This window comes from Notolabrus celidotus, chromosome 6, assembly GCF_009762535.1.
Source record: "Notolabrus celidotus isolate fNotCel1 chromosome 6, fNotCel1.pri, whole genome shotgun sequence".
NCBI lineage: Eukaryota > Metazoa > Chordata > Actinopteri > Labriformes > Labridae > Notolabrus > Notolabrus celidotus.
The window spans coordinates 13127852-13150911 of record NC_048277.1 but is presented as its reverse complement, the minus strand read 5'-3'; the positions used below and the strand labels follow the sequence as shown (position 1 = coordinate 13150911).

Below are 23060 nucleotides of genomic sequence, written 5' to 3'. Positions count from 1 at the left end.
AGGCTCTATGAGGTTTCTTCAATGCCTAATAAGTTTCCTCATTTCTGCATCGTCAAAATTAAAATACCAGTAACAGGAAGTTTGGGTTTTTGAATTTAGCTGTCTTCGACATCCTCTGTCTTGTCTCTGTTTGTCAGGGCCACTGCTTTTGGCGTGCTGAATGCTCTGTGTAAGCTGGCAGCCGTGCTGGGCAGCTCCATCTTTGCCAGCTTTGTGGGCATCACCAAAGCCATCCCAATCCTTCTTTCCTTCTGTGCACTGGTGTGTGGAGGCCTGGTGGCCCTCAAACTACCCGACACGCGGGAGAAAATCCTCCAGTGAGCTTTTCTGAGATAGATCTGCGTAGTAGGATTCATAAGTTGAGGGAGAGGCCAAAACCTATCCAGTTTGAAATGGATTTCAACTACACTCTGCATTTCCGAGGAAAGTGAGAATGGATTTAACTCACATCTGTACATTTTAAATGTTGCTCTTATTCTTTCATGTGGACCATTTTCATGTTGTACAGGTTTCATAGAGGGTGGGGGTGTCTTCCCGCTGATAATGGCAATCAAAGGAGGCATAGGGTTTCACATGTTTGGTGTTGCGTCAAATATGCGTCTGATGTTTCTTTTTTTCATTTGGACAAGAAGATGTGATTCTGTTTAGCTGCACTGGATTAACTAACCACTGGATGATGATGATGTGATTGAGAAAAATGCTATTTTTGTATAAGTCTAGCTTTAGGCTTGAATCACATAAATGTACAGCTTAACCTATCATCTGCTTCTTGTCTTTCTGTCCATGCATGATAAGAATGATACCAGAAAGAAGCCAATTGTTTTATGATTGTATAAACGATAACTTAAACTTAAAAAGTCAAGTGAGATAAACGATCCAAACAACTCTGAGAAGAGTAATTTGACACACAAAAAAGAAAAGAATTCACCTGTTCTAAAGTAACAAGTGGTCAAGTTGAAAATAAATTAGGCCTGCTTTGGAAAAATGTATCAAATCCTTTTTAATTTGCTTGCTTTGCTTTCTCGTGTTCTATAATCATGAAAATCATTTTCTTGGTCAACAAACGACTCTACTTGTTTTAGGTTTTTTTTGTTGTCAACACTGATGCTTCGCCCCATCTCATAATCAGCACTCTCAACAGCAAATGTCAACACTTAACAAGCTACAGCAGAGTTCTGGTGTCTGCATGGAGGGTTTGTTTGTTTTTATTTTCTTGCACAGTTTGATGTTGAATATGTATTAGTTGTACTACAGATGGTTCTGTGCTGCGACTGGTTGTGTAAATGACTGCATGTTTGTCTCATGTTTTTCTCGGCTGTTTCAATGTGTCTGACATAATGTGTACGTTTAAAGTGGTCTGACTGTGTTTTGTATCACAAAAAGAAACTGCAGCACTTTGACACTGATATAAGTACTGGTTGGATTTACAGGTTGGATGTTGTTGTACCATTGAGAAGATACTGCACTGTCTTCCAAAGAGAAAGAGACTATTTTGTTTGTATGGAGGATATCGTGTTACTTACTGTCCAGATGAGGCAGGTCATCACTTCTACCTTCCTTTGATGTTGTTTGCTTTGCTTTGATCAAAATTGGACTGCCATAGCTAAAAATGTTTCAATATTGGATGAAATTCCCCTACCGGTGTCTATATGTGGCACTATCACCACCACTACTCTTTAAGAACTCTTAAAAGAGCTAAAAAGTTCAGACAGGATGAGCTTTAATTTTTATGCATGGCCATGAAGTCCTCATACACACACATAGAAGCATTGGTTAGAACCAAAAATGTGAGCTACTTCTGGTACCGACGGATACAGTACATGCAAAATAACCTTTTTAGGCAGTATCAAGTAATAGCATGACATCAGCAAATCCCTTTAATAAAAATTTGTGGTATATAATTTAAGTCACTGCCTGAATTGTTGCAAATGTTTTAATTTTTGTACATGAAATGTATTTAAAAATGTACCTGACTTAAAAGTGTTGAGGAAATGTCATACACAACTTCAAGCTTTGTCTTTTGTCAAAGCTTTGATAAAGATAGACGGTCTTCAGACAGTGGTGTACTCAGACTGTTTGAGGCACAGGGGTGAAAAAAGGACATCAGCTGTACGCCTTTGGGCACTAGTGTGCAGAAGATTGTAGTTAATGAACTGCTAAAGCAGTGTGTTGAAGACCCTCTGATGAGCTCCTCAGTTCTTCACTTTTCTTTCTCTTGATTATATTCTGTAAGATAGTTGCAAAACTGGACAGGTTCTTGTCTTTAAATTTAGGGTGGGCTGTTTAAATTAAAGGTAGGATAGAGGGTCCTCCCCCAGGAAAGCTTGTGCATGTACCATTTAAATCCCTGCACTCACGAGATAATTTGTGCAACAATTTGTTGTAGAAAATCTATTTTATAACAGGAAAACACTTGATTATTAACACATGTTTAACATAAAAGGAAGCTGCTTTCTGCATGAAGTTCACATTCAAGCAAGATTCAATCTGCTATTTTTCACAGGGTCATTTTATGACTGATTTAATGTAACTCTTACACATAATCAGAATTATGTTAACTGGTTTAAATATTAAATGTAATTCAACTGAATTAAATAATTTTTTTCTAAGGTATTAATCATAACTCACATACCTTACATAACAACCAAATATATATAAAAAGGTTAAATTACCAAAGGGTATTATGTTTTATTCACAATAATGGCATGTTAGAGTGTTTATAATATATCATCTGTCAGAGTAGCTTTGTTAGGGCATTTTATAGCTTTTTCATCCATTCAAGAAAGCACTTCTCCTGCACACTCTGAACATCAGGACACAATGTAGGGGATGGGAACTGTCCCTCCTTTGAGTACACCACTGTCATACAAGATAAACCCATGGTCAAATGGCAGAAAAAAAGTTCAACTTCATTAATTGGTGTCTTTGTCGAGTTGGACCCGTCATGTGTGTCTGACCCTGCTGTAAAGCAGAAATAAAAAGCCATAATTTGGTCTTTGTTTTTATAATTAGTTTTTTATCATGTTTTTTTATTTCATTTGTTGAGGTGAATTCTTTGTGTGCAAAAAGTTTTTTTGTTCGATATACTTTTGGTTGTTGATGTATGTATTTGTGGCTGTGACAAAATCAAGTGAAATCAAATAAATGAATTCATCAATGCACCACATTTAGTCTGGATGTTTCTGAGACTATTATACCACATAACAACACCACTCATACAGCTACATTAAGACAGTATAGTAGAAAAAATGGTTAGATTTTGATCATGACATGAGTTATGAAACATTAAATCAATACATCTCATGAAACAACAAAGAGGCGACACGTTAGCAGAGGGATGTGTTAAATATAGATTTACAATCTCACAGAGACACATTAACAACTCATTTTTGCAACAACTGATGTTTGCACTGACCAATCTTGGCTTTGTTGGGATCTCTGCTCACTGTCATTATATTTTAACACTTATATCTACAGCATTTCAATATCGTTGTTTAATTACAGGTTCTAAAGTATCCACACTATAAAGCAGAGCAACATTGTTTTTGCTATTGTTAATAGAGACTTATTCACCTCTACTACAAACAAGGTGAGTCCAAATTCATTGTAGTAGCTTTGTGTTGTCCTGTTACTGAAGAAACACCAGCTCAACTCTGTGTTTGTACATGACAGAACATAATTCCCATACTCTCTGGTTTCTTCTCATTGGTTGCCAATTGTTTCTTTTAAGTAATTGGTCATTTCATTCAAGATAAAAACATTAACCACTTCTCAAATTTGAAATCTAGTCTAATAACCATGACAGGATTTCGTCTTTATTGTGTTCCAGCCACTTGATGTTGGACCTGGTCCTCTCCAATGCCTGCTCCACAGCCAGTGTGGCAGAGCCAAACCCTGCTGCGCTGTGCTTATTCACAAACTGCTCCAGCTTAAAGAATGACCAAAACAAAATATTTTAGACAACAGTTTCTGGGAAAGGGTTTTAAGGAGTTGCTAGGAATTGCTTAATGAGTGCAGACCTGATGTAGCTCAGCATATGTGGAGAACCTTGCTGTGACTCCACTGATCATAGAGGCGAAAGAGAAAGAGCCCACACCATATCTGGAAACACAAACAACTCAACTCAAAACAGAACTGATGCTGATATAAAGGACAACTGTTTGAGAGGGTAAAAAACCACATGTGAAATCTAAAAGGAATCAAAAGTATCAAAATCAATGTTGCTGAACCAGATATATCATCTTCACGTTACTAGTGTTTCTCTTCCTTGAAAATACTCCATCCTTAAATCCCTCTAAAAACTTGGGGCCTACATTACCCATAGTGCATATCACTGATATTTTGGCTGAGACAACTTTCAGCCTCAAGCCGTAAGCAGACGTGTTAGGGTTAATCTTGCAATTTGAGGCCTTCTTTAGGCTAGAACGGCCTCATCACAAACAGAAAATTATTTCCTTTGTGTTTCAAAAAAATTGAATATGGCAACGTTGTGAAAACGATCTGCGTGCAATTTGATCTCTAAACACAACTGAAAATGCTGTGATAGGCCTTCCAGGACAATTGTTGGCAGTATAACTTTGTTATGAAACACATCTGAAGACCAACAGATGTCTGGGCACGAAGGTGTTCAACAGAGCTGAAGCTGGAACTAAAAGAAGACGAGATTAACTCACCAAATCTATGGAGAAAACACATAATAAGCTCACTAGAGTCAGCTGAACAAACAGCCCAGTAGTCCACCATTGTAGGTATAGTCCTCCTACTTGCCATGGCTATTTTATTGGGAACCTAATCCCAATGCGCCGATGGGGCTGAGGTCACTCTTTTCAGAGGATGCCCAGATAGCTAGCTTACACAATGACAGAAGGGGGTGTGTTGTCAAATATTCCTCTCTGAAACTCAGTTTCAAAGTGTGCGTTTTCAGCTGCCCCAAAAGCTTTTATTGCCAATTCAGATTATTTTGGTAATTTCAAGTTTTATTGTGAAGCCTACGTATTTAATAAAAAGAGAGACAACATGACAATTCCCCATAAAGCTAATCCAAAATATGTCAGGCTTCCCCCTACAGACTGGCTGTAGTATATACTAACTTTGCCTCCTACATGTTAACAGATGGGACATGGGTCAAACTAGAAAACTGAAATACATATCATATACATTTCTCTTAAGAATGGTTTCTGCTGTTTAGGTTGGTTTCCTTCATTCTTATTTATGTCCAAGTTTTAATTTTTCTGAGAAATGTACCTTGATCAGTTGTGCTGTGGACACCAGATAAGCAGAGTGGAAGAACATGTAGTAACACAAGAGTCACTGAACTTCCCATAAAAGTGAGTGTCTGCTTTGAACCAACACCTAGAGTTGCCTTACAGCACGTTGTTATGTTTTTCCTTTCACACCAATATACAGTTTCACCTTTTTATGAGTGTAGGTATGAATGTGTTACTCACTGTGTGAACATGTAATCCCACTGTTCCCTGACAAAGTCCCATGCTAGATTCTGGCCCATTCTGTTGCTGGCTACAGATGTGATGACGAAGGTAGCATCCTGCTTACGTATCATATCTGGGTTTAGGGTGTAAGAAAGATACCTTTGGAAAATAAAGAAGTTTCCATTATTAACTCTTCTCTTTTCACTGGAAATCTACCATATAGCCATGAAATAGTGCATCCACATCTCTTTTACTGAGGCATTTCTCTAAAATTCAATATTAGTTAAAGGTCCCATATAATTTGTATTCCTAGTTGTCTGATCTGCAGCCTCTCAGTTTCTCATTATCCATGTACTGATCTGAGTGGACGGGATGCTATGATAATGAGGCACTGTGCTGATTGGTAGCCTGATTCCTATCTGACGGTGGAGGGTGTAGGCTGGTGCAATGCAGAGGCGGAAAAACACCAAAATAAACAAAGCAAGTGCTCTAGAAGTATCCTGTGCTAGAATACCACACATATGATCCAGAATCTATCCCTATACAGGAGAAGGCAACTGTTGAAGCCGGCAGCTGCAGTTACAACAGCATGTCTTTGAGTGAAACACTAAAATGTGGTTGTTAGTGCTAATGTCTTGCCTTTCATGTAACTTTATGTAGAAGGACCTTAGTGTTGAAAAAGTCTGAGATGAAGAGGTTGGTATAAACAAACAAATTAGTACTAACTACAGCAGTACATTGGTGCTGAAAATAAGGAACCACTGTTTTCTTTGGTCCCCCTGTGCTGGGAAGTGGAATCGCACAACGATTAGGGGTAGGAGTAGTTTTGCATATATACATGAATTTAAATCCCAGTGTAATTATGTTTTACTACAGAAACAATACAGAGGCTTTTTGCTAACATGTGCTAGGCTGGAGGATGACTAAAGTATATGTTTAGGCAAGGAAAAATTTGTTTTTCATTATATGGGACCTTTAAGTTATTTCTCACAGTACTGTATGACCCTTATCGTTAGGAGGCTTTACACCTTTCCAGCAGTTGTGTGTTATTGGTACAGGCCAGTGCAGACATGAGTTTGCTGGCCTCACTGGCTAGCAGAGCATTCTTGTACTGGTCCCAGGCAAACTCCCACTCTGCCTCATCACCTGCTGCCACGGCACTGCAGTACACCACTGAACGCAGGTTTGCATTGATCCTGATGGGAGAAGATGAAAAGAACTCACTGATAAACTTTAAAGCTGAGGAAAAGGAAGGGGGTAGAAGGTACTAAATAATGGTTATAATAGACCAACGGATTGTGCTGAGGGTTGTCCATCCATTGTTTGAACCATCTGGTCGTCAGGTTCTGGCATTCTGTTAGTCCAGTCTTGCAGGCCATTTGGATGGCATTCACCTGGTTATACCTGCAGGAAGAAAACACCATGTTCACACATATGAGGTTGGTACATTTTGTGGGTATGTTTTAGAGCTTAACAAAAAATGTGGATGTTTTTTTCCTTATCAGAAACTTCCCCTATGTGTTCCTCTTTTACAGTTTAATACAGCACCAAAAATCTGTATTAATTCAAGCCTCACATTTGATCACAATAACGCAGATTTGACACAGTTCACCGACTGTTGGTGATTACTTTTATTAGTATTTTACCAGACGAGTGAAAAGTTTCAAAACACAAGTCGTTATTTAGCTGTCCTTTTAAAACGTGTTGCTGATGATTGTCAAAAGATCGGACATACACAGAATAGAGAAGTAGTAGGAAGTGGGGCGGGACAAGCTGATGTGTATAAAGAGAGGAAAGCTATCTGTGGTGTGTGTGAAAGAAATACTTCTATTTATTTCAGCAAATAAAAGTTGTTTTAGCAACAAAGAACAATTGCTATATAAACTAACCTAATAATAGAGTTGATAGATAGATTAAATATTATAACATAAATAGGGTAATGCTTCCAGTATTTTTGATAGGCCATCCCTCTTTCCCTGCCACCTTTTTCTTAAATGTGTTTTCTTTGAATTATGCACTTTTTTCTTCAGCTCTCAGAAAAACTGTAGTTTGAGATGAGTATACTCACTGGTCAGTGTGTCCCTCAGGAACAAGAGTCCAGTCTGATGTCAACTCTTTGAAGTACACAAAGAGGGGAGTTACCAGGCTCTTTATGTAGTCCTATAAGTATGATAGAGGTGAGTTAAAGCTCCTGTCAGGTGTTTCAGCTGGTTTTGAAATTGACTGAAATTAATGTTAAAGGACTGAAGCAACTGGGACATTCATTATAGGGATTGACTTGTTCTATATGAGTATTCTTAATCCATTCCGGTTCACCTAATTATACCCTACCCCAATAATGAAAATGTATGTATAACTCTTCGTCTTAATGTCTTTTAAATAGGCAACTTATTTGTACAGTACAAATAAAAAAATTACCAATTCAGAACAACCTTTTCTTTTCATATTAACTACTGAGGAAAAAAAATAGGCATCGTGGGTGTTGAAGTCAGTCTGAAGTGGACACTCCAGGAACTGCAGTTTGATGCCTAAAATTAACTTACAGCCATTGAGGTGGTGTAGTTTACCTGCAAAGGCTGATAGACCTCCGTGCGGTCCAGCATTAGGTAGTAGTAGTCCAGATTGTTCAAAGCAGTCTGCCAGGGCATGTATTCGTTTTCATACACCAGAAAAGAGATAAACCTCAAAGGGTGACTACTTTGGAGTAGATTAGCCCTGAAAAAAGAGGGGAAACACATTTTTTCTATTGTTTCATGTAAGTTGAGTTTTGCTTCTGGGAAACATGTTATTTTTTTTACTGCTGTGCTAGTAAAAGGCAAATTTCCTGTAACAACATCACATTTGGTGTAAGATCGTATCCAAACTGTTACACTCCATGGAGTATAAACCCTTCAAAGTTATTTTTTTTTTAAAGCTAATATATAAAACCTATCTCAGGAAAAAAAACATCATATTTGGACAAAAGTAACACATTCTTCAAATCAAATGACAAAAAGTATTCAAAGCTGTCCCAGAGAGCCTCAAACAAGCATTTTCTGAGCTGTACCCCTATCAGCAGGACATCATTGTTTTTGTGTGCCTTCTTTAACTGCAACAACTTACATTTCTGGGGGGAAAAAATGCACCAGCACAGGGTTACAGTCTGTTCTGAGGGCTCTTGAAATATATTTTACTGTGCAACATGCTGGACTCTGTGAGATGAGACCTGCTCCAACCATAGATATAACTGCTTATTTTAAGGTAACCAAACAAAACAATCAGTATTTACAGTTGATCCTGAAAACGTATATTTGTCTATTATATCCCATTTCTGCAAATATCTTTGGACATAGACCCCCTTGACCTCGTCATTAACACTGCACTTTTTTGTTAGCTAATATCTTATAACATTAAAAGTATACAAATAAATGATCTTCTCTGTTTCCCCCTCATATAACATTTTCAGAATCATGTTTTTTGATTTGTTTTAAATTCACGGATATTTAGGAGACAGCCTGAAAAACTGAAGTAAAACCACAGGCAGCTTAACAGACATACCTGGCCAAATGGAAGGAGTCATCAATCAGTTGTGCCCTGTTTATGACTGGTATAGCCTGTACATCAGATCAAAAAAAGAATCAGCATGAAATATGACCAACATTTATATAATCTGAAAATTGCTATGAATGTCATAAAGGAGATCATGAAAACCAAGAGAGCAGAGGCTGAGAGCTGAACTTAAGAGAGAACAAAGTTGAACTGGAGGAAACAAAGGTCCTGTATTGATGAGTTAGTAAAATGTGAGACATGTTGGAGCCAGTGGTGTGATTTTTCTTTTACCTGTCGATCTCTATGAAGCTGGAGGAAGAGTCCTTCCCAGTTACCCGGGTCATAGTGCACACGGTAATATCCAGTTGCATTAATATTTGCCAAAACCCAATTAAGAGGCTGTGCCATATTATAGTTATACCCTGACAGAAAAAAAACAAAGGAAATGTTTTAGAACTCATTAGAAGGTTTTTAATAATTAACATAAAAATGAAAGATATGCAGTCAATCATGCAATTTTAGAAAATTATGATATAGCTATGTGAACGTGCATACATAGTTTGTCCATAAAGTATGGCATAACATAATAGTTCAACAAGGAGATTGACCTCCAAAGATGGCAAATGCTAAACAAACTGAATTGGACAAATGGTAAATGACTTCCAGATCAATGTGATACAAACAGGGGATAGAAGGCATTAGCAAGTTACCAAAAATTCAGTGTTCTGATGTTGACATATATTTGATGTGTGTTGAGAAACCTAATGTATACAACAGATAGAGGATAAGAGCATACAAGTCACTGGTCATGTGCATTACTCCAAATATGAGAACATAGACTCTGATTTTTATGTTTTCCAATCAGAAAGCCTTCAAAGCCAAAGACAAGCACAAGAGACCTTTTTGTGTGAGGTCTGAGTCACAATTAACAAGCCAGAAAACTAGGTCCTAAAAGGAAGCTGCACCTGCATATCATGTAATAGTCACCTTGTGTGTTTTGCTAGATAGCTAGCATATGTTTTTGGTTGAAGATGTAACTGTAATGTCAACATAAAGTTATGCTTCTTTTAACCCTAGTTTCAACTTTCACGTATTACCTGCCTCTCTATATTTAGTCCCACTTGTCTTGCCTCTGTATTGTAGTCATAACACGGCTTGAAACTAACTTCCATTAGGAGAAGGAGAAGGATAGACCTTATCCTTATTTCATCCTGGCCCTGTCAACAACACACGTTATTATATGTGATATGTAATGTTACTACATACCTTTCTTTGAGGTTAGCCACCAAACATCTGTTGGGACCCCTCCCCTTCTCATCCACCTGATAGGAACCAGCCATTCATAGCTGAGAGAGAAAATACATTACAACATAATTCATTATTTTGGCAAGTTGACAGAGAAAGATAGGGCAAATATGTATCTCTAAATGTTCTCTCTATGTCAAACCTGCAGATTCACAACATCGGTTTATTATGTTTGTGTCAGTGACTTAAAGAGAAGCAACTCACTAAGGCGATTAAGACTTTAATTAAGACCTGCAGAAGTTTTTGTGTTGCATACTTGTAAGGGGATTCAACTGCAACAGTGGACTCTGGATCCAGCAGGAAATGCTTCTGGGTTACCATTCCTGCATTGGTATCTATGGTAATCACGGGGAAGCCCATCTGGAGCACCCAGCGGTTCATGATTTCATTCACCGGACGAGGAAGGTAAACATCATTGGCTTTCACAGCCTGTTGAGGAAGGGACAGAAAGTAATTATTAGTTTAAGTTGAGATTTTGAACCCCTATGTGTGTCTGGTTTTAATCCGTCTTTATTTGTAGAACGCCAGATTCAAAACCAATATTATCTCAAGACACTTTACCATAAGAGCAGGTCTCGACCATTCTCTTTAATTATATCATTTACAAAGATAACCATCAAGACACTATAATCTCATCTTAATCCACCATGAGTATTTTACAGCATTTAGAAAGTTACGGTGGCAAAGGAAAACGTCCTTTAAAAGGCAGAACCAGCTCCTGAACAACCACCTCCTGGAATCGTGTTGGGATTAGAGAGAGGGATAAAGGGAGATGCAAAAAGGGGAATAGGATGTCAAAGTAAGCATAGGGTCAAATTTTTCTAAAAACCTTTCTATTCAGTCTGGCTTTCATGAAGGATTTCATTATTTTATAGCTTAAATGTTTTACATTTATTTTAATAATGTCTTATTGCTTTATTTGTCTTAAACTCTTAATCTTTGTTATTTAACTACTCAGTTGTATCATTATTTTAAGTGCTTTTATTTATCTTCTACTTGTGGTCCTTAACCTTTTTCATTTATTTATTTTAACTATTTATATTCTTATTGTTATTTTGATGGTACAATTAATGTTTAATTTTTTACCATTCTAAGCATGTTTTGTTGTTATTTTATTCTAGTTTTTGCTTGTTTTTTTGTTTTCAATCGCTGTAAAGCACTTTCGTTTGTATTTGATTTGTATGAAATGTGTTACATAAATAAAGATTGATTGATTAATTAATGAGCCATGCCCTGAATCAGTCCTTCTGGAATCACATGTTGGGGATGGAACATATTTAATCTGCTGCTGTGTGCTGGCCAAAGAGTGTTCAATCAAATGAATGAAAAGCAAAATAATAGGTTAATTTTATGTTAGCATTTACTATCAAAAGCCTTCATTATGTTGTTCATTAAGATTCATATCAAGTAGTGGAATAACCTATGCCAAGACCAATAGTGCAAGTCTGTAAGAAAAGCACCATAACTTTAAGCCACTCAAAATAAACAAAATTAACTTGGTTTTTTTTGTTAAAAAAAAAAAAAAATTCAATCTTACCATTTCTAGATGGTCCCACAAGTCATCTCCTGTCGTATTATTGAAGGCAAATTGATTGAGGTAACTCTGGAGGCAAACAAAGGCATTTCAAGTAAAAGTCATTTTCCCTCTGTGGCTGAATTATTGTGGAAAAACCAACACATACTGTAGCACAGTCACAGGCATTATGCCTCAATTTATGACAATTTAGAGAAGAATCTAGAGTCACTTTATGGAATTATTCTGAAGGATTCTGCGGTCAGGTTGCCAGTAATAGAAATGCAACCAATTAGAGCCAATTGGCAACCTCCTGTGTTGAAAAATGAAGCAAATGTGGAAGTCCCAAAAATCTGCTGTTCCTTCTGTGTCCACTTATGGCTAGATACAAAAGTTTGATCATGTCCCATGCTAAAATGTTCAGCAGAGTTGAGAGTTTCTACAGCAGAGTTTAATATTTCTATGGCCTTTGAAAGAAAATATAAAGGCTTGGAGTTATATAACAATTTCGTAAATTGACAGGTGAACTGATTGACAGTCCTTTGAGCCTCAGCTCCCCCGCTTTTTCTGTGTCTGGCTTGATCAAAAATAAGGTTGAGTCAGCATCTTCAACATGAAATTGTTGGGCTTCAAAACATCTCTCTAGAAACAACTGGGTAACTTCACAGTGACAACTTTGATATTTTGTAAAGTCTATGATTGTATCTAAATGTTGATGCGAAACATGCATGTTATGAGTTCTGTGACATACAACAATGCCCAGATTGTCATATCTGAAGCATATGCTGCCATATTGCAAAACTCACATTGAGTCCCTGGACGAAGACGGGCTCTGAGAGGAAATCGGACATCATCCTTAACACTGCTGCACCCTAAGGCTCACAGAGAAACACAAGGATTCAGTCTGTACTATACATTAACCAGTTTACAAGGTTATATGTTGAGTTTCTGTTCTATACAACACTTGCACAATTTAAAATACAAAGATCAGTATTTCAGCATTACCAGTAACATGATTGGATGTTGTTAATTTGCAGAAACGTCATTGAGTGGTTAATTTTGAACTCTGCTACAGCCTGTCACAGGCAGTGTAGCTGTGTTTGTGCTGTGTCAGATATAAAGATTTTCAGGTGTATTTTACCTTGCTGTAAGAGATGGTATCAAACTGCTCAGTGATCTGGTTTGGAAGGATGATGCTGTCTTCTTTAGAGGACAGAGGATGAGAGGAGACCAAGGCATCCACTGCCATCACCCTTTGAACATCATCAAGTACTATCAAGTCTTTCTGAAACAAAGACACACACAGATCTCCGGTCGATTACTTCAGCCAGCATCCTTTGTGATGGTCTTACAAAACAGGCTGTCTCTGTACACTGTAAGAAAAAATAAGTTAGTTCAACTTTAAATAATTTGTAACCTGGCTGCCTTAAATTTTCAAGTTCAGCAAGCCAAGAAATGTAAGTTGTTTCCACTTTTGTCTTAGTTCCTAAGCCACAATTTTCAAAAAATACAACATAAAAAATATTTCTTAACAAGCTGGCATCTTCAACCTTGGACGGAAGCTCCAGCAGGAACAAGCCGCCTTACTGAAGAGAGCAACCGAGCTCATTCCCTGCACTGAGGACAAGAAGAGGATGTCAGAGGAGGTGCAGAAGATAAACATCCACCTGCAGAAGCTCCAGCTGGATGTCCTGAACCAAGCCCTGAGTCTGAAGACCCCTGGAAAGGAGAAGGCAGCTCCTAACAAGTACGTGTGGGAAAGAACTCACAGGGACCAGGAGCAGCAGACTGACCAGCTTCAGGAGACCACAGAGACTCTCTCTGTGGAGCAAGATCTACAAAAGATCAAAGAAGAAGCTCAGGAGGAAATGAAAAAGATGCAGACCACCTTCACCACTCAGCTCCATGACCTCCAGAAATCATGGCAGCTGAGAAGAAAGCATTGGAGAGGCTGCAGCTCCAGCAGGAGCAGTGGAAGGAGCAGAGGAGCTCCCTTCAGAACACCATCCAGCTCCTCCACACTACCCAGAAAAAGAAAACTGAGGAGTGGAGGGAGAGAGAGAGAGACATGGCCGCCAGAATGGACAAGCTCGACAGCAGGATGGAAGAAGTGGCTAAGACCAAGAAGAAGAACAAGAAAAGCTGGCTCAGGAGACTCTTCACGCTCCAGCTCTGAGGACAGCGTCTCTTGGTCTCACTTAGAAATGTTTAAAAAGCAGAACAAAAATAAAAATACACGGATGTTATGTTTTATGTTTGTTGAGATTTATAAGTGTCATTTTAAAACAACATGTTTAAGATATCTCCTCTGTAAGGACATGCACCACGAGTGTGGTACCTGGTATCCTCCTGAAAACATCTCATGAAACTAAAGGTATACCAGCCTGCTAAGAGACCAATAAATAAAATGGAGTGATTCAAAATTTTTGTATTAGTTATTTGGACTAAAAAACATGAAAGGAGAAGCCCAGGTTTACATAAGTATACTCATATAATTTGCAAAGCTGATTGACAGAAATGTAACCACAGAAGGCATTGATTAAAAGACAAGTATTAAGCCCCAATGCACATATCTCTTTCCTCTCACCACGTTCCATGAAGGCTCAGCATAGTCTGCTCCCAGGTACGACACGTATGAAGCAAATCCCTCATTCAGCCAGACCTCGTTCCACCAACGCAGAGTCACCAGATTACCAAACCACTGCACAAGAGAATCCAGTGGTCAATTGGAAAAGAATTATGCATGGGTGGATAGATAAATTGTTGTAAAAAATAATTTATAATTGGTTTACCATATGTGCAAGTTCATGAGCAATAATGGTGGCGGTGGTTTCTTTGTTTCTGTTGGAGGAGGTTACAGGGTCATAAAGAAGGTTGGTTTCTCTGTATGTGACCAGACCCCAGTTTTCCATCGCACCGAAATAGAAGTCTGGCAGAGCAATTTGATCTGTGAAGCAGGGGATACATAATATAAAACATCAACATAACTTGAGAGGCAAGAACTGATGAGGAACGAGGGCTTAAACAAGGACTAGACATTTTTACAGCCTCCCAGGTATCAACTCATCAGTCATAGGAAGCCACACCCTGGCGCATACATTGATGGTACATCTTACTATATTTGGACCATAACTAGAATAATGAAAATAATGAGCCCTATACCGTATTGTAAAGCCCTCAAAAATTGTCCATCTTATACTTTCTACTGGAGTAATAGCTCCATGTCAGCTCATCTGAAAACATTTTTTCTGGATCTTACCAGACAGCACACATAGATAAGAAAAACACTACGATGGCTAGAACACCATAACTTGCTTTGAACTCCACCTACACCAGAGGGGTCTATGCAAAGAGTTTAGTTTTAATGCATCAGTAGAAAAAACTCAACAGAAACTGCGCTCTTTTATAGATTTAGTTCTTTACAAAATTCACAATCAAAAACCCCCAAAATGTACATCCTTAGCAGAGGAAGTAATATATGAAAATTTGTTGAACCATAATGTTAGCTTCGTAAAGCCATTGCAAAATAGCATTTACAGAGTAACTGTAGCATCACAACATCTGGACCAATCAGGAACTCTCTCTCTCTCTCTCTCTCTCTCTCTCTCTCTCTCTCTCTCTCTCTCTCTCTCTCTCTCTCTCTCTCTCTCTCTCTCTCACCTGACTTGCTCAGAGGGTAGGAGATGTTATAGTATGACTGGAAGAAGTCCAACACAGGTCCAGTCACATTAAGGGCATAGCTCCCCTGTCCCTGCTCAATGGCCTTCCTCCGAGCCCAGATACGGATCTGAACACACAACAGCAAACACCTCAATGCATGAAGTTTTTCAAAGTGAGCTCATGTTTTCATGTATTTACTAAAATGAAAGGCTGAACTTAAAACGTGTACAGGAGTTTCCAAACAGGTGTCAGAAAAATCCATTGTATTCAGATGCATCTATGTGGAGTCATCAAGGCATCCTCTCCTGGTGTCAGGCCACCAATGCATTAAATGGATTCAAATGAAACATCATTCATATCATAGACAGTTACCAGTGTGTCTCCTTGTGTCGTAGTGATTTGTCTGTAGTCAGAGACAATGATGGCCAGTAGATAGGAGGACATTTTCTCTGTGGGCTCAAACATGGTCTGTGTCACAGGTCTGCCGTTAATAGTGGTGTTAACACTATCTGAATGAGACAAACACAGAGATCAACAGGCTCTTATCGAAAGGATATACATGTGATCATTATAATACATATTTTTTGACGCAAAAATTTCATAATGACATTATGGGATCTCCTTGTGATGTTTTTTTCTGTGCCTCAGTGTAGTGTCATTTTTTTAGGAACTCATTGGAAATACATGCGGTTGCTTTTTAATGATCTGCTATATTGGTCACTATTTAAGTATTTCCTTCAGTTTCATACCTGCCATTTAAACCGTACAATCTTAAATGATACTTAAGTTTATAAATCTGCCTTTTACACAATTTGTAGAAGCTATACTCAGCCTTATTTTCAGATAGGAAAACGCTTATATTGGGAAATTTGGTTTGTGTCTAAGGATGAACTACAGTTTTCAAGAGGCATGATGTGGGGCTGCTAAAGCCAGGAAGGCACTTAAGAGAAAACAAAGGAAAATCAGTCATAAGTCTAAAAGGTCTGTACTACAAAGCAGGTGGGAGATGGCTGTGCACAGATGTTTTTCCTTATAACTGTGGCCAAGTTTTTCCTCATTGTGGATTGATGCTGGATCTCTGAAAATAAAATGGAGTGCAGTCTCCCTACTTGTTTCCATGCCGTTGGAAAGGGCCACCGTTCCAGTCGGGTGGATTAGAGTTATTTTGAAAACAGCTTTCATAGCTGGCTCATCAAAACAAGGGAAGGTCTTTCTGGCATGAGTTGGGTGCATCTGAGAGGTGGCAACAATCCTGGAAAGATCAAAATAAATTGAACATTGCTCTGATGAACAGAATATTACAGTCACAGAGAGTATAATAAAGTTGAAAACACAGACTTGAAAACTTACTTTTGGACTCCATCTTCTTCATATTGGCTCCTGTAAAAGCCGGCCAAGTCATCCGCTAGTTCTCCTGTGAACTCAGCATACAGCTCGTACGTGTGTTGGGGAGTTAATGTACCACTCAGATGGATGACCAGATACTGGGTCTCAGGCTGAAGCCAGGACTTCGTAATAGTGGGAGCAGATCCACCATCTATGGAAGGAAAAAAGTTGATGGTCAAAAAGTGGCGAAGGGGAGCATGAAGGGTGGACATTAACTTCTGACTTTAGTTTACTTTTGCATGCACAAAAGTCAGTGTTGGCTGTGACCTGATTTGTTTTACAGCTTGAAGGCATTATTATTATTTATCATATAAAAACCCTCAAAATATTTAGCTGCTAATTCAGATTTTATTTTTTTTCGTCCAGTTTGAAAGTCAAGCCTTATTTTTTTGACAATCCTCAACTCTTGTACTAATCTTTCAATAAAGTAATATTGAGAAAAGGTACAATTTATGATAACTGTTGAAATAATATCTACAAGTAGTTGAAATTACAAGTCATCCAAAATTGCAAAAAAGGTTAAAAATTACTTTAAAACAATGTTTTTTGGGGGCTGTCTTTCTCCAAGTCTGATTTTGTTAATAGCTTAAGCGAATCTTATGCATCATTTACATCTGTTTAAACAAAAAAAGCAAAACAACTTAAATAATTTGAGTTGAGAAAAAAGTTGAATAACCTTAAAAACAAACTAAATAATGAATGAAATTCTATATACTATATGTGTAACTTTCTGTACCTGAAGCAGTGAGCCTGACAATCTGTGCATTCTCCAGCTTTGTGTAATTCAGTTTGTTGGAGTGGATCAGGATCAGATCTATTTCTCTCACACACTCAAACTTCACTGTTGATTCACCTGGTAGATACATGGAGAGAGAAATTGCATAGATTATGGAAGATGCATCTACAGGATAAACAGAAATACAAACATAATCTTGACAAATGATCAGACCAAACTATGGGACATATCTGTATCAGATGTGTTGACAAGACAACAGCTGTTAAAAAATGACAGTACTCACAAAGTGAAATATTGAGTAGCACAACACCATGATGAGCCCATTGAGGGGAAATCTACTGCTTTGGTTGTTTTTTTATGAGCCTGATCATGAACTGTTCATAGTAAAATATGTTATATTTTCAAATCAGCCTTAGCAAAAAGTTAACAAATCCAAACATTTAGTTTTAAAAATACCCTTCAAGCAATGATATTTCATATAAACTGCTGCTGCACATTAAACAGATGTATGCAAAAAAATGACTCTTTCTTTTCTTGTTGTTGTGTCTTTTCCTGTCTCAGTTAACTCTATCTCTTTGCTCCTTTTCCTGTGTTGATGCTTTTAAAGGTGTCAAACCAAGCAATCATGACTGGACAAAAACTGATGTAAATCAAACTGCACAAATGTGCTGATCCCAACCAAATAAGTCTGAACTTTTTCATCAGACTTTGGTTTAATACAGTGCCATCATTTTCAGCTAACTGTCAGGCTTTGTCCACAGCACCATCTTGTGGTTTGTATCCATATGTGTGGGCGATTGTCATAGGGATATAGGAGGAATTAAACTAAAATCCCAACTCTGTCATGGACTAGGACTACTGGGTATCTACCTCTTCATGTGCAGGGAGTTAGCGAGGATGTGAAATATAGTTTTTAAGTCTGTATTTCTATTGGCTGATTTTCTTCTATAAAACTGCTGAGGCTGTTTATATGTTTCAAACAGTTTATTTGTCATTCAACAAAACAGGTTTGCACAATGAAATCCAGGTTTTAGCCCCTTTAAGCTGCAAATACTAAGGATATAAACATAAATGTGTTCATTAGATTAGGAATAACTAAATATATTTGCTGTTTTAGGGAAGGTATAAACCTTGCAGGTAGCAGTATGGCAGCACAGTCAGTCTGGAAAAGCTGAGTCTACTAATGGACTATAAATATGGTGATGATGACTGAGGCTGTAATTATGGTGCTGTGGAAAAACAATTATTGTTCAATCAAGGTTCAATGTTAATTTCTTTGTTCCCGTAGGTAGATTTTGTTTGCAGTGAGTCCGCCTCCTTTTAACATCAACTAACAAACAGCACATGACAATCAAAGTAACAAAGTGCTCAGTACTACAAAAGGAAGGAACCCTCGATAAAACGAGAAATTATAAATTCAATAAGAACAAAGTCAATAAAAACAAGATAGAAATAAAATCGACCATTAGTCAATAAAAACATGGTTAATAAATCAAGTAAGAAAGAACCATCAGTAAAAAAACTAGATAAAGGAAAACAAGGTGAGAAGATCCATAAATAGTTCATAAATAGTGAATAACTTGTTTCTACAGCATCATGCTGTATTACTACGACATGTTGAACATGATGGCTGATGGGATTTGAATTTGAGACAAACACAAGTTACTTGTGCTGAAAGAAAGGATGAGCGCTCAGTGAAGAAACCCACCCCACTCTGCCCTTTACTGATACATTAAAGCATTATTATATCTTATTTCAAGACATTATAAGCACAAATAAGACATAAAAAGCTTGCAATTGGGTAAAATAAAAATAAAAATAAGAAACTGCAGATGGGGTAAGCAAACTCTACTTGTTAGAGCCATATAGTTATTTGAGTGTATGTGCCTTTAATTGTCATGCTGCAGGTAATTGGTGCTGCCAAATGGGAGCAACTGAGCATGTGTGCTGCAATGTGTGCTTTTATCTGAGCAGGACAAGCAGCAACATTATTTTCTAACCTTAGCTTTATTTGGTTTTGTATAGTTTTGTCGCTTTTGTGGAAATACAAGTTAATAGCGACTAGAGAAGTGAATTTTGTTTGTCGATATTTTTTAATAAATTCTCAGCTTGTTTAATTTTGTAAGGCATCAATTTCATTTTTGAGTAAACCTGTTTTACAACGCACGAGTCAGAAACATCACATCCTGCAGAAGTGACAAAGAAGGTTTCTGCTAAAAGTTGCCACTACACTACTTGTTACGGTTCCTAAGATAAGACTAATGTCCTTAATCAAGAAACCTAACAAAAATAGTTAAGTCATATAAAGTTGTATTAAGTTTAAAGACATATCTTTTTCTAGAAATAAGACAAAAGTATTTAGATTCTGCTGTGTAAACATGAGGAATTGAGGCAAATAACATCATTGGGCCTTAAGCTAACATGAACCTCGAGGACCTGGATGACCATTTCATTGAAGGACCTCACATTTTCAAAGTTCTCCCACCATCCAGTTGACTGTTCTTTAATTCAAACTACCAACACTATTAATTACACAAATAAAACTATCTTTATCTGAAGAAAGAGCTACCCCTGAGGTCTCCTAAAGTTGAAGATACATGTTAGGAGTGTGTAAAAACAAATGAAGTGACAGTTTGCATTGAAGTGTGAGTCAATGTGAGCTTACATGCTTGTGCTTCAGGCCCACAACACTGGATGCATGTCTTAAAGCCCCGCCTCAGTAGAAAATACAGACTTTTAACAAAGTCAGAAAAACCCAGTGTGCACATTTACCTGCAACACAAAGTGCTGAATACTGAATCACTGCTTTTTCTGAAGCTCGCATTTTAAGATGTGGAAAAGCTAGTTCCTCCCCTGGCAGCCACTTGAGAAGGATGAAAAGTTATGCAGCAACAATTCTGACAAGACATGCTGTGAATAAGAAGCAGTGTTAGTCACCTGTAAAAATGTAGAGGCCTGTTTTTGGGTCAGGGCTGAGACGGGGCCAGAGGGTGATGTTGTAGAATTCAGGGACAAAATCAGCAGGGAGACGATACCTGAGAGATGAACACAAAGTTTGCTGGAGTGAATAAAATGATGTGTTTACTTTGACTGACTGTATAATAAATGGACGCAGTCTCAGTGACACAACCCATTTGTTTCTGAAGCAGAGTTTTAAAGATTATTGTTGGCGGTTGCCATAATGGAAATGTTGAGTCAACCTGACTTTGGTTGATCTATCGTGACGCAAAGAGGTGGAGTTGAGGCCGGCTTTTATCCTCCTTGCTGACAGTTATAGTGTGTCCGCCTGTCAGTCAAGTCAGCCATGCCCTTATTAAGGCAAAACAGATCTAATTTCTAGAAACTATAAGGATCCTTAACACTGTTGTTGTCTGCTTTTTTCCACCATGGTCTAGAGATCCATAAAAATTCATCACCACCTAAAAAAAAAAAGGAACTTTCAGTCCCAGATCTATATTTCTAGGATCTAAACGGTTCCTTAACAGGGGGGAGCCAGACTTTTTTGAACGGGTGGGCCCAACCAGGGCACACACTTTTTCTGTGGAAGCATAAAATATGTTTACACACATGATGAAAAGCTTTTTTTTTTTTTTCACTTTTCATGCTTTAACTTCTAACTTGCAAGTATTCAAAAGATGTCATATTCTAGTGTAGAGTTTTGTTGTAACTTTAAAAAGTAACACAACAGAAAGGCAACATTCAAATCTTCATAGCTTGAATCTTCAAGGACAAAAGATGCTTGTTCAAAGTCACAATTTAAAGTACACACAAAAGGAAAATATGTCACATTGAAATGCAAAGAAAGAAGCCTTTTGCAACACAGCCCAAATAGTTGATTTACTTTAAGTACTGCCTCAGACAAGGCAAATACTCAATCATTGTTTTGGAGTTTGAGGTGGCCACTATGATGGCCAATCAGATTTTAAGGGGGGAAGGGGGCATTGACACCCCTGGCCATCCCCTGGAAACAGCCCTGTTCTTTACTCCTAGTGTTGTCTGTGTTCTTACCATGAACTTGAGACAAGATTAGGCTTATAAAACCACTGGTGTCTAAAAAAAACACCTATTTTTACACAACTACGAACAACAATGGTACCAACACCAAGCCTACTCCTAAACGTTCTCATCTTTTGTAAAGTACCCCTCCTTGAGAGTCATCTTGTGGGACATAAAACTGAAAATGGAAACATCGTTTCTTGCAGTGGAACACATTTAGTTCCTACAAAGGCTCTTTGTACACAGAGAAAGTCTCTGCAGTGGAAACATGTCATTACTTTGTGTTGCACTTGCACTAATAGTTGCATTGTTTTGTTCAAATTTTCACTCCTCTGAATAATGTATTATCATCCTTTAAGTCCACTAAAGTGTCCAACATTTTGCAAAAACAATGTCCTACCTGTCCCAAGGGTTTATGTCATCGTCCCTTGTGAGGGCAAGAGTCCACAATGTGACGATGGTCGCAATGGCAGCCAAGGCTAAAACCACGATCAGAATGCACAGCTTGCTGACTCTGCATCCTTTCTCCATGTCCTTACAAACAACAACTTCTGGCTAGGATTCCTTCAGCTGTTGTTAAACATCTGCTACGATGTGAATGGTGAGAGGAAGTCTCAGCTCTTATGCAGAGGGGGATTTCCAGCGTTTGACTTCCTGCCTTGTCCCGAAGTTCTCTCTCCAGCAGGAAAAAATGGATGATAAATAAAGGCAGAACAGCTGTTATGGTGTGGTTGTAAATTGTTGATAGCCATCCATGTAGTTACAGTGATGGATTATCTCCGGTAACATTTTAGTGGATGTTCACATAACAGTCATATACACTGCATGTTGGCAGAACATTCACAGGTGTTTGACGGAAAGACTTTATTGTCTTTATCTGTGAACATCAGTCAAACTTTATTTCGCTTTCAGGAAAGTTATTCATTCACAGAGAGCAGATTTATTTCAAAATGTTCTTCATGTTGAACTTTAGCATCTTTACCAAACAGGATTTCTAAATGTTTCTTACATTGCTTGTGTTTTTTAACTTGAAGTCATTGATTCAAATATAAACTGAAAGAGCTGATTATACCGATGGATGTTTCTCTGTATTGCAGTTGATGTTTTATCTTATCTTTTTCGTCCAAACAAGTGCTGCCTTGAATTACTATCTCAGCTATGTTTATGATTGACTTGGGAACATTCATTGCAGCCGAGGATTAGCGACACAATAAGGTAATAAATGTAGACTTCATGAACTAAGTCGGAAATGTAAGAGAAAAAGTCAGAAGTTAACAAAAATAGTCGTAGATTTACAAGAATAGATAATAAATAGTTATCTTTTCAGCATAAAGAGGATATCAGAGGGGAAACCTGTCTCCTGCACTAAAATTTAAAAAGTGGATTATCTTGTAAAGTTGAGGACAAACTGGTTTGCCGAAGCGTGGACAGGCTTCCTATGTTAGGAACAGATCCAGTTGGTTGCACCATCTATTCAGAATCATGATTCTTATGACAATGCAGTGCT

At 37.9% G+C, this 23060-nt stretch overlaps 2 protein-coding genes across 2 annotated transcripts in view; one reads left to right on the top strand and one right to left on the bottom strand.

Moving 5' to 3' along the window:
• Positions 1 to 3167, top strand: part of LOC117815082 (synaptic vesicle glycoprotein 2B-like) — a 45138-nt gene extending 41971 nt beyond the window's left edge. The window contains exon 15 of the mRNA XM_034686756.1: positions 138 to 3167. Within this exon, the coding sequence (XP_034542647.1) occupies positions 138 to 321 (184 nt within the window). The 3' untranslated portion in view covers positions 322 to 3167. The remainder of the gene's footprint in view (positions 1 to 137) is intronic.
• On the bottom strand, positions 3146 to 22225 carry LOC117815081 (aminopeptidase N-like). Its single transcript, XM_034686755.1, has 23 exons — positions 21954 to 22225; positions 20495 to 20592; positions 17558 to 17674; positions 16786 to 16972; positions 16545 to 16687; positions 15808 to 15944; positions 15436 to 15562; positions 14568 to 14722; positions 14363 to 14476; positions 12917 to 13060; positions 12582 to 12647; positions 11800 to 11865; positions 10519 to 10691; positions 10224 to 10303; positions 9249 to 9379; positions 8967 to 9022; positions 7997 to 8144; positions 7498 to 7589; positions 6723 to 6833; positions 6458 to 6625; positions 5448 to 5588; positions 4020 to 4101; positions 3146 to 3928 (listed from the first exon to the last, which is right to left on the bottom strand). Exons 1-23 carry the CDS (start codon positions 22082 to 22084, stop codon positions 3785 to 3787), a joined length of 2811 nt encoding a protein of 936 aa, XP_034542646.1. The 5' UTR covers positions 22085 to 22225; the 3' UTR covers positions 3146 to 3784.
• Between the last annotated feature and the right edge of the window lie 835 nt (positions 22226 to 23060).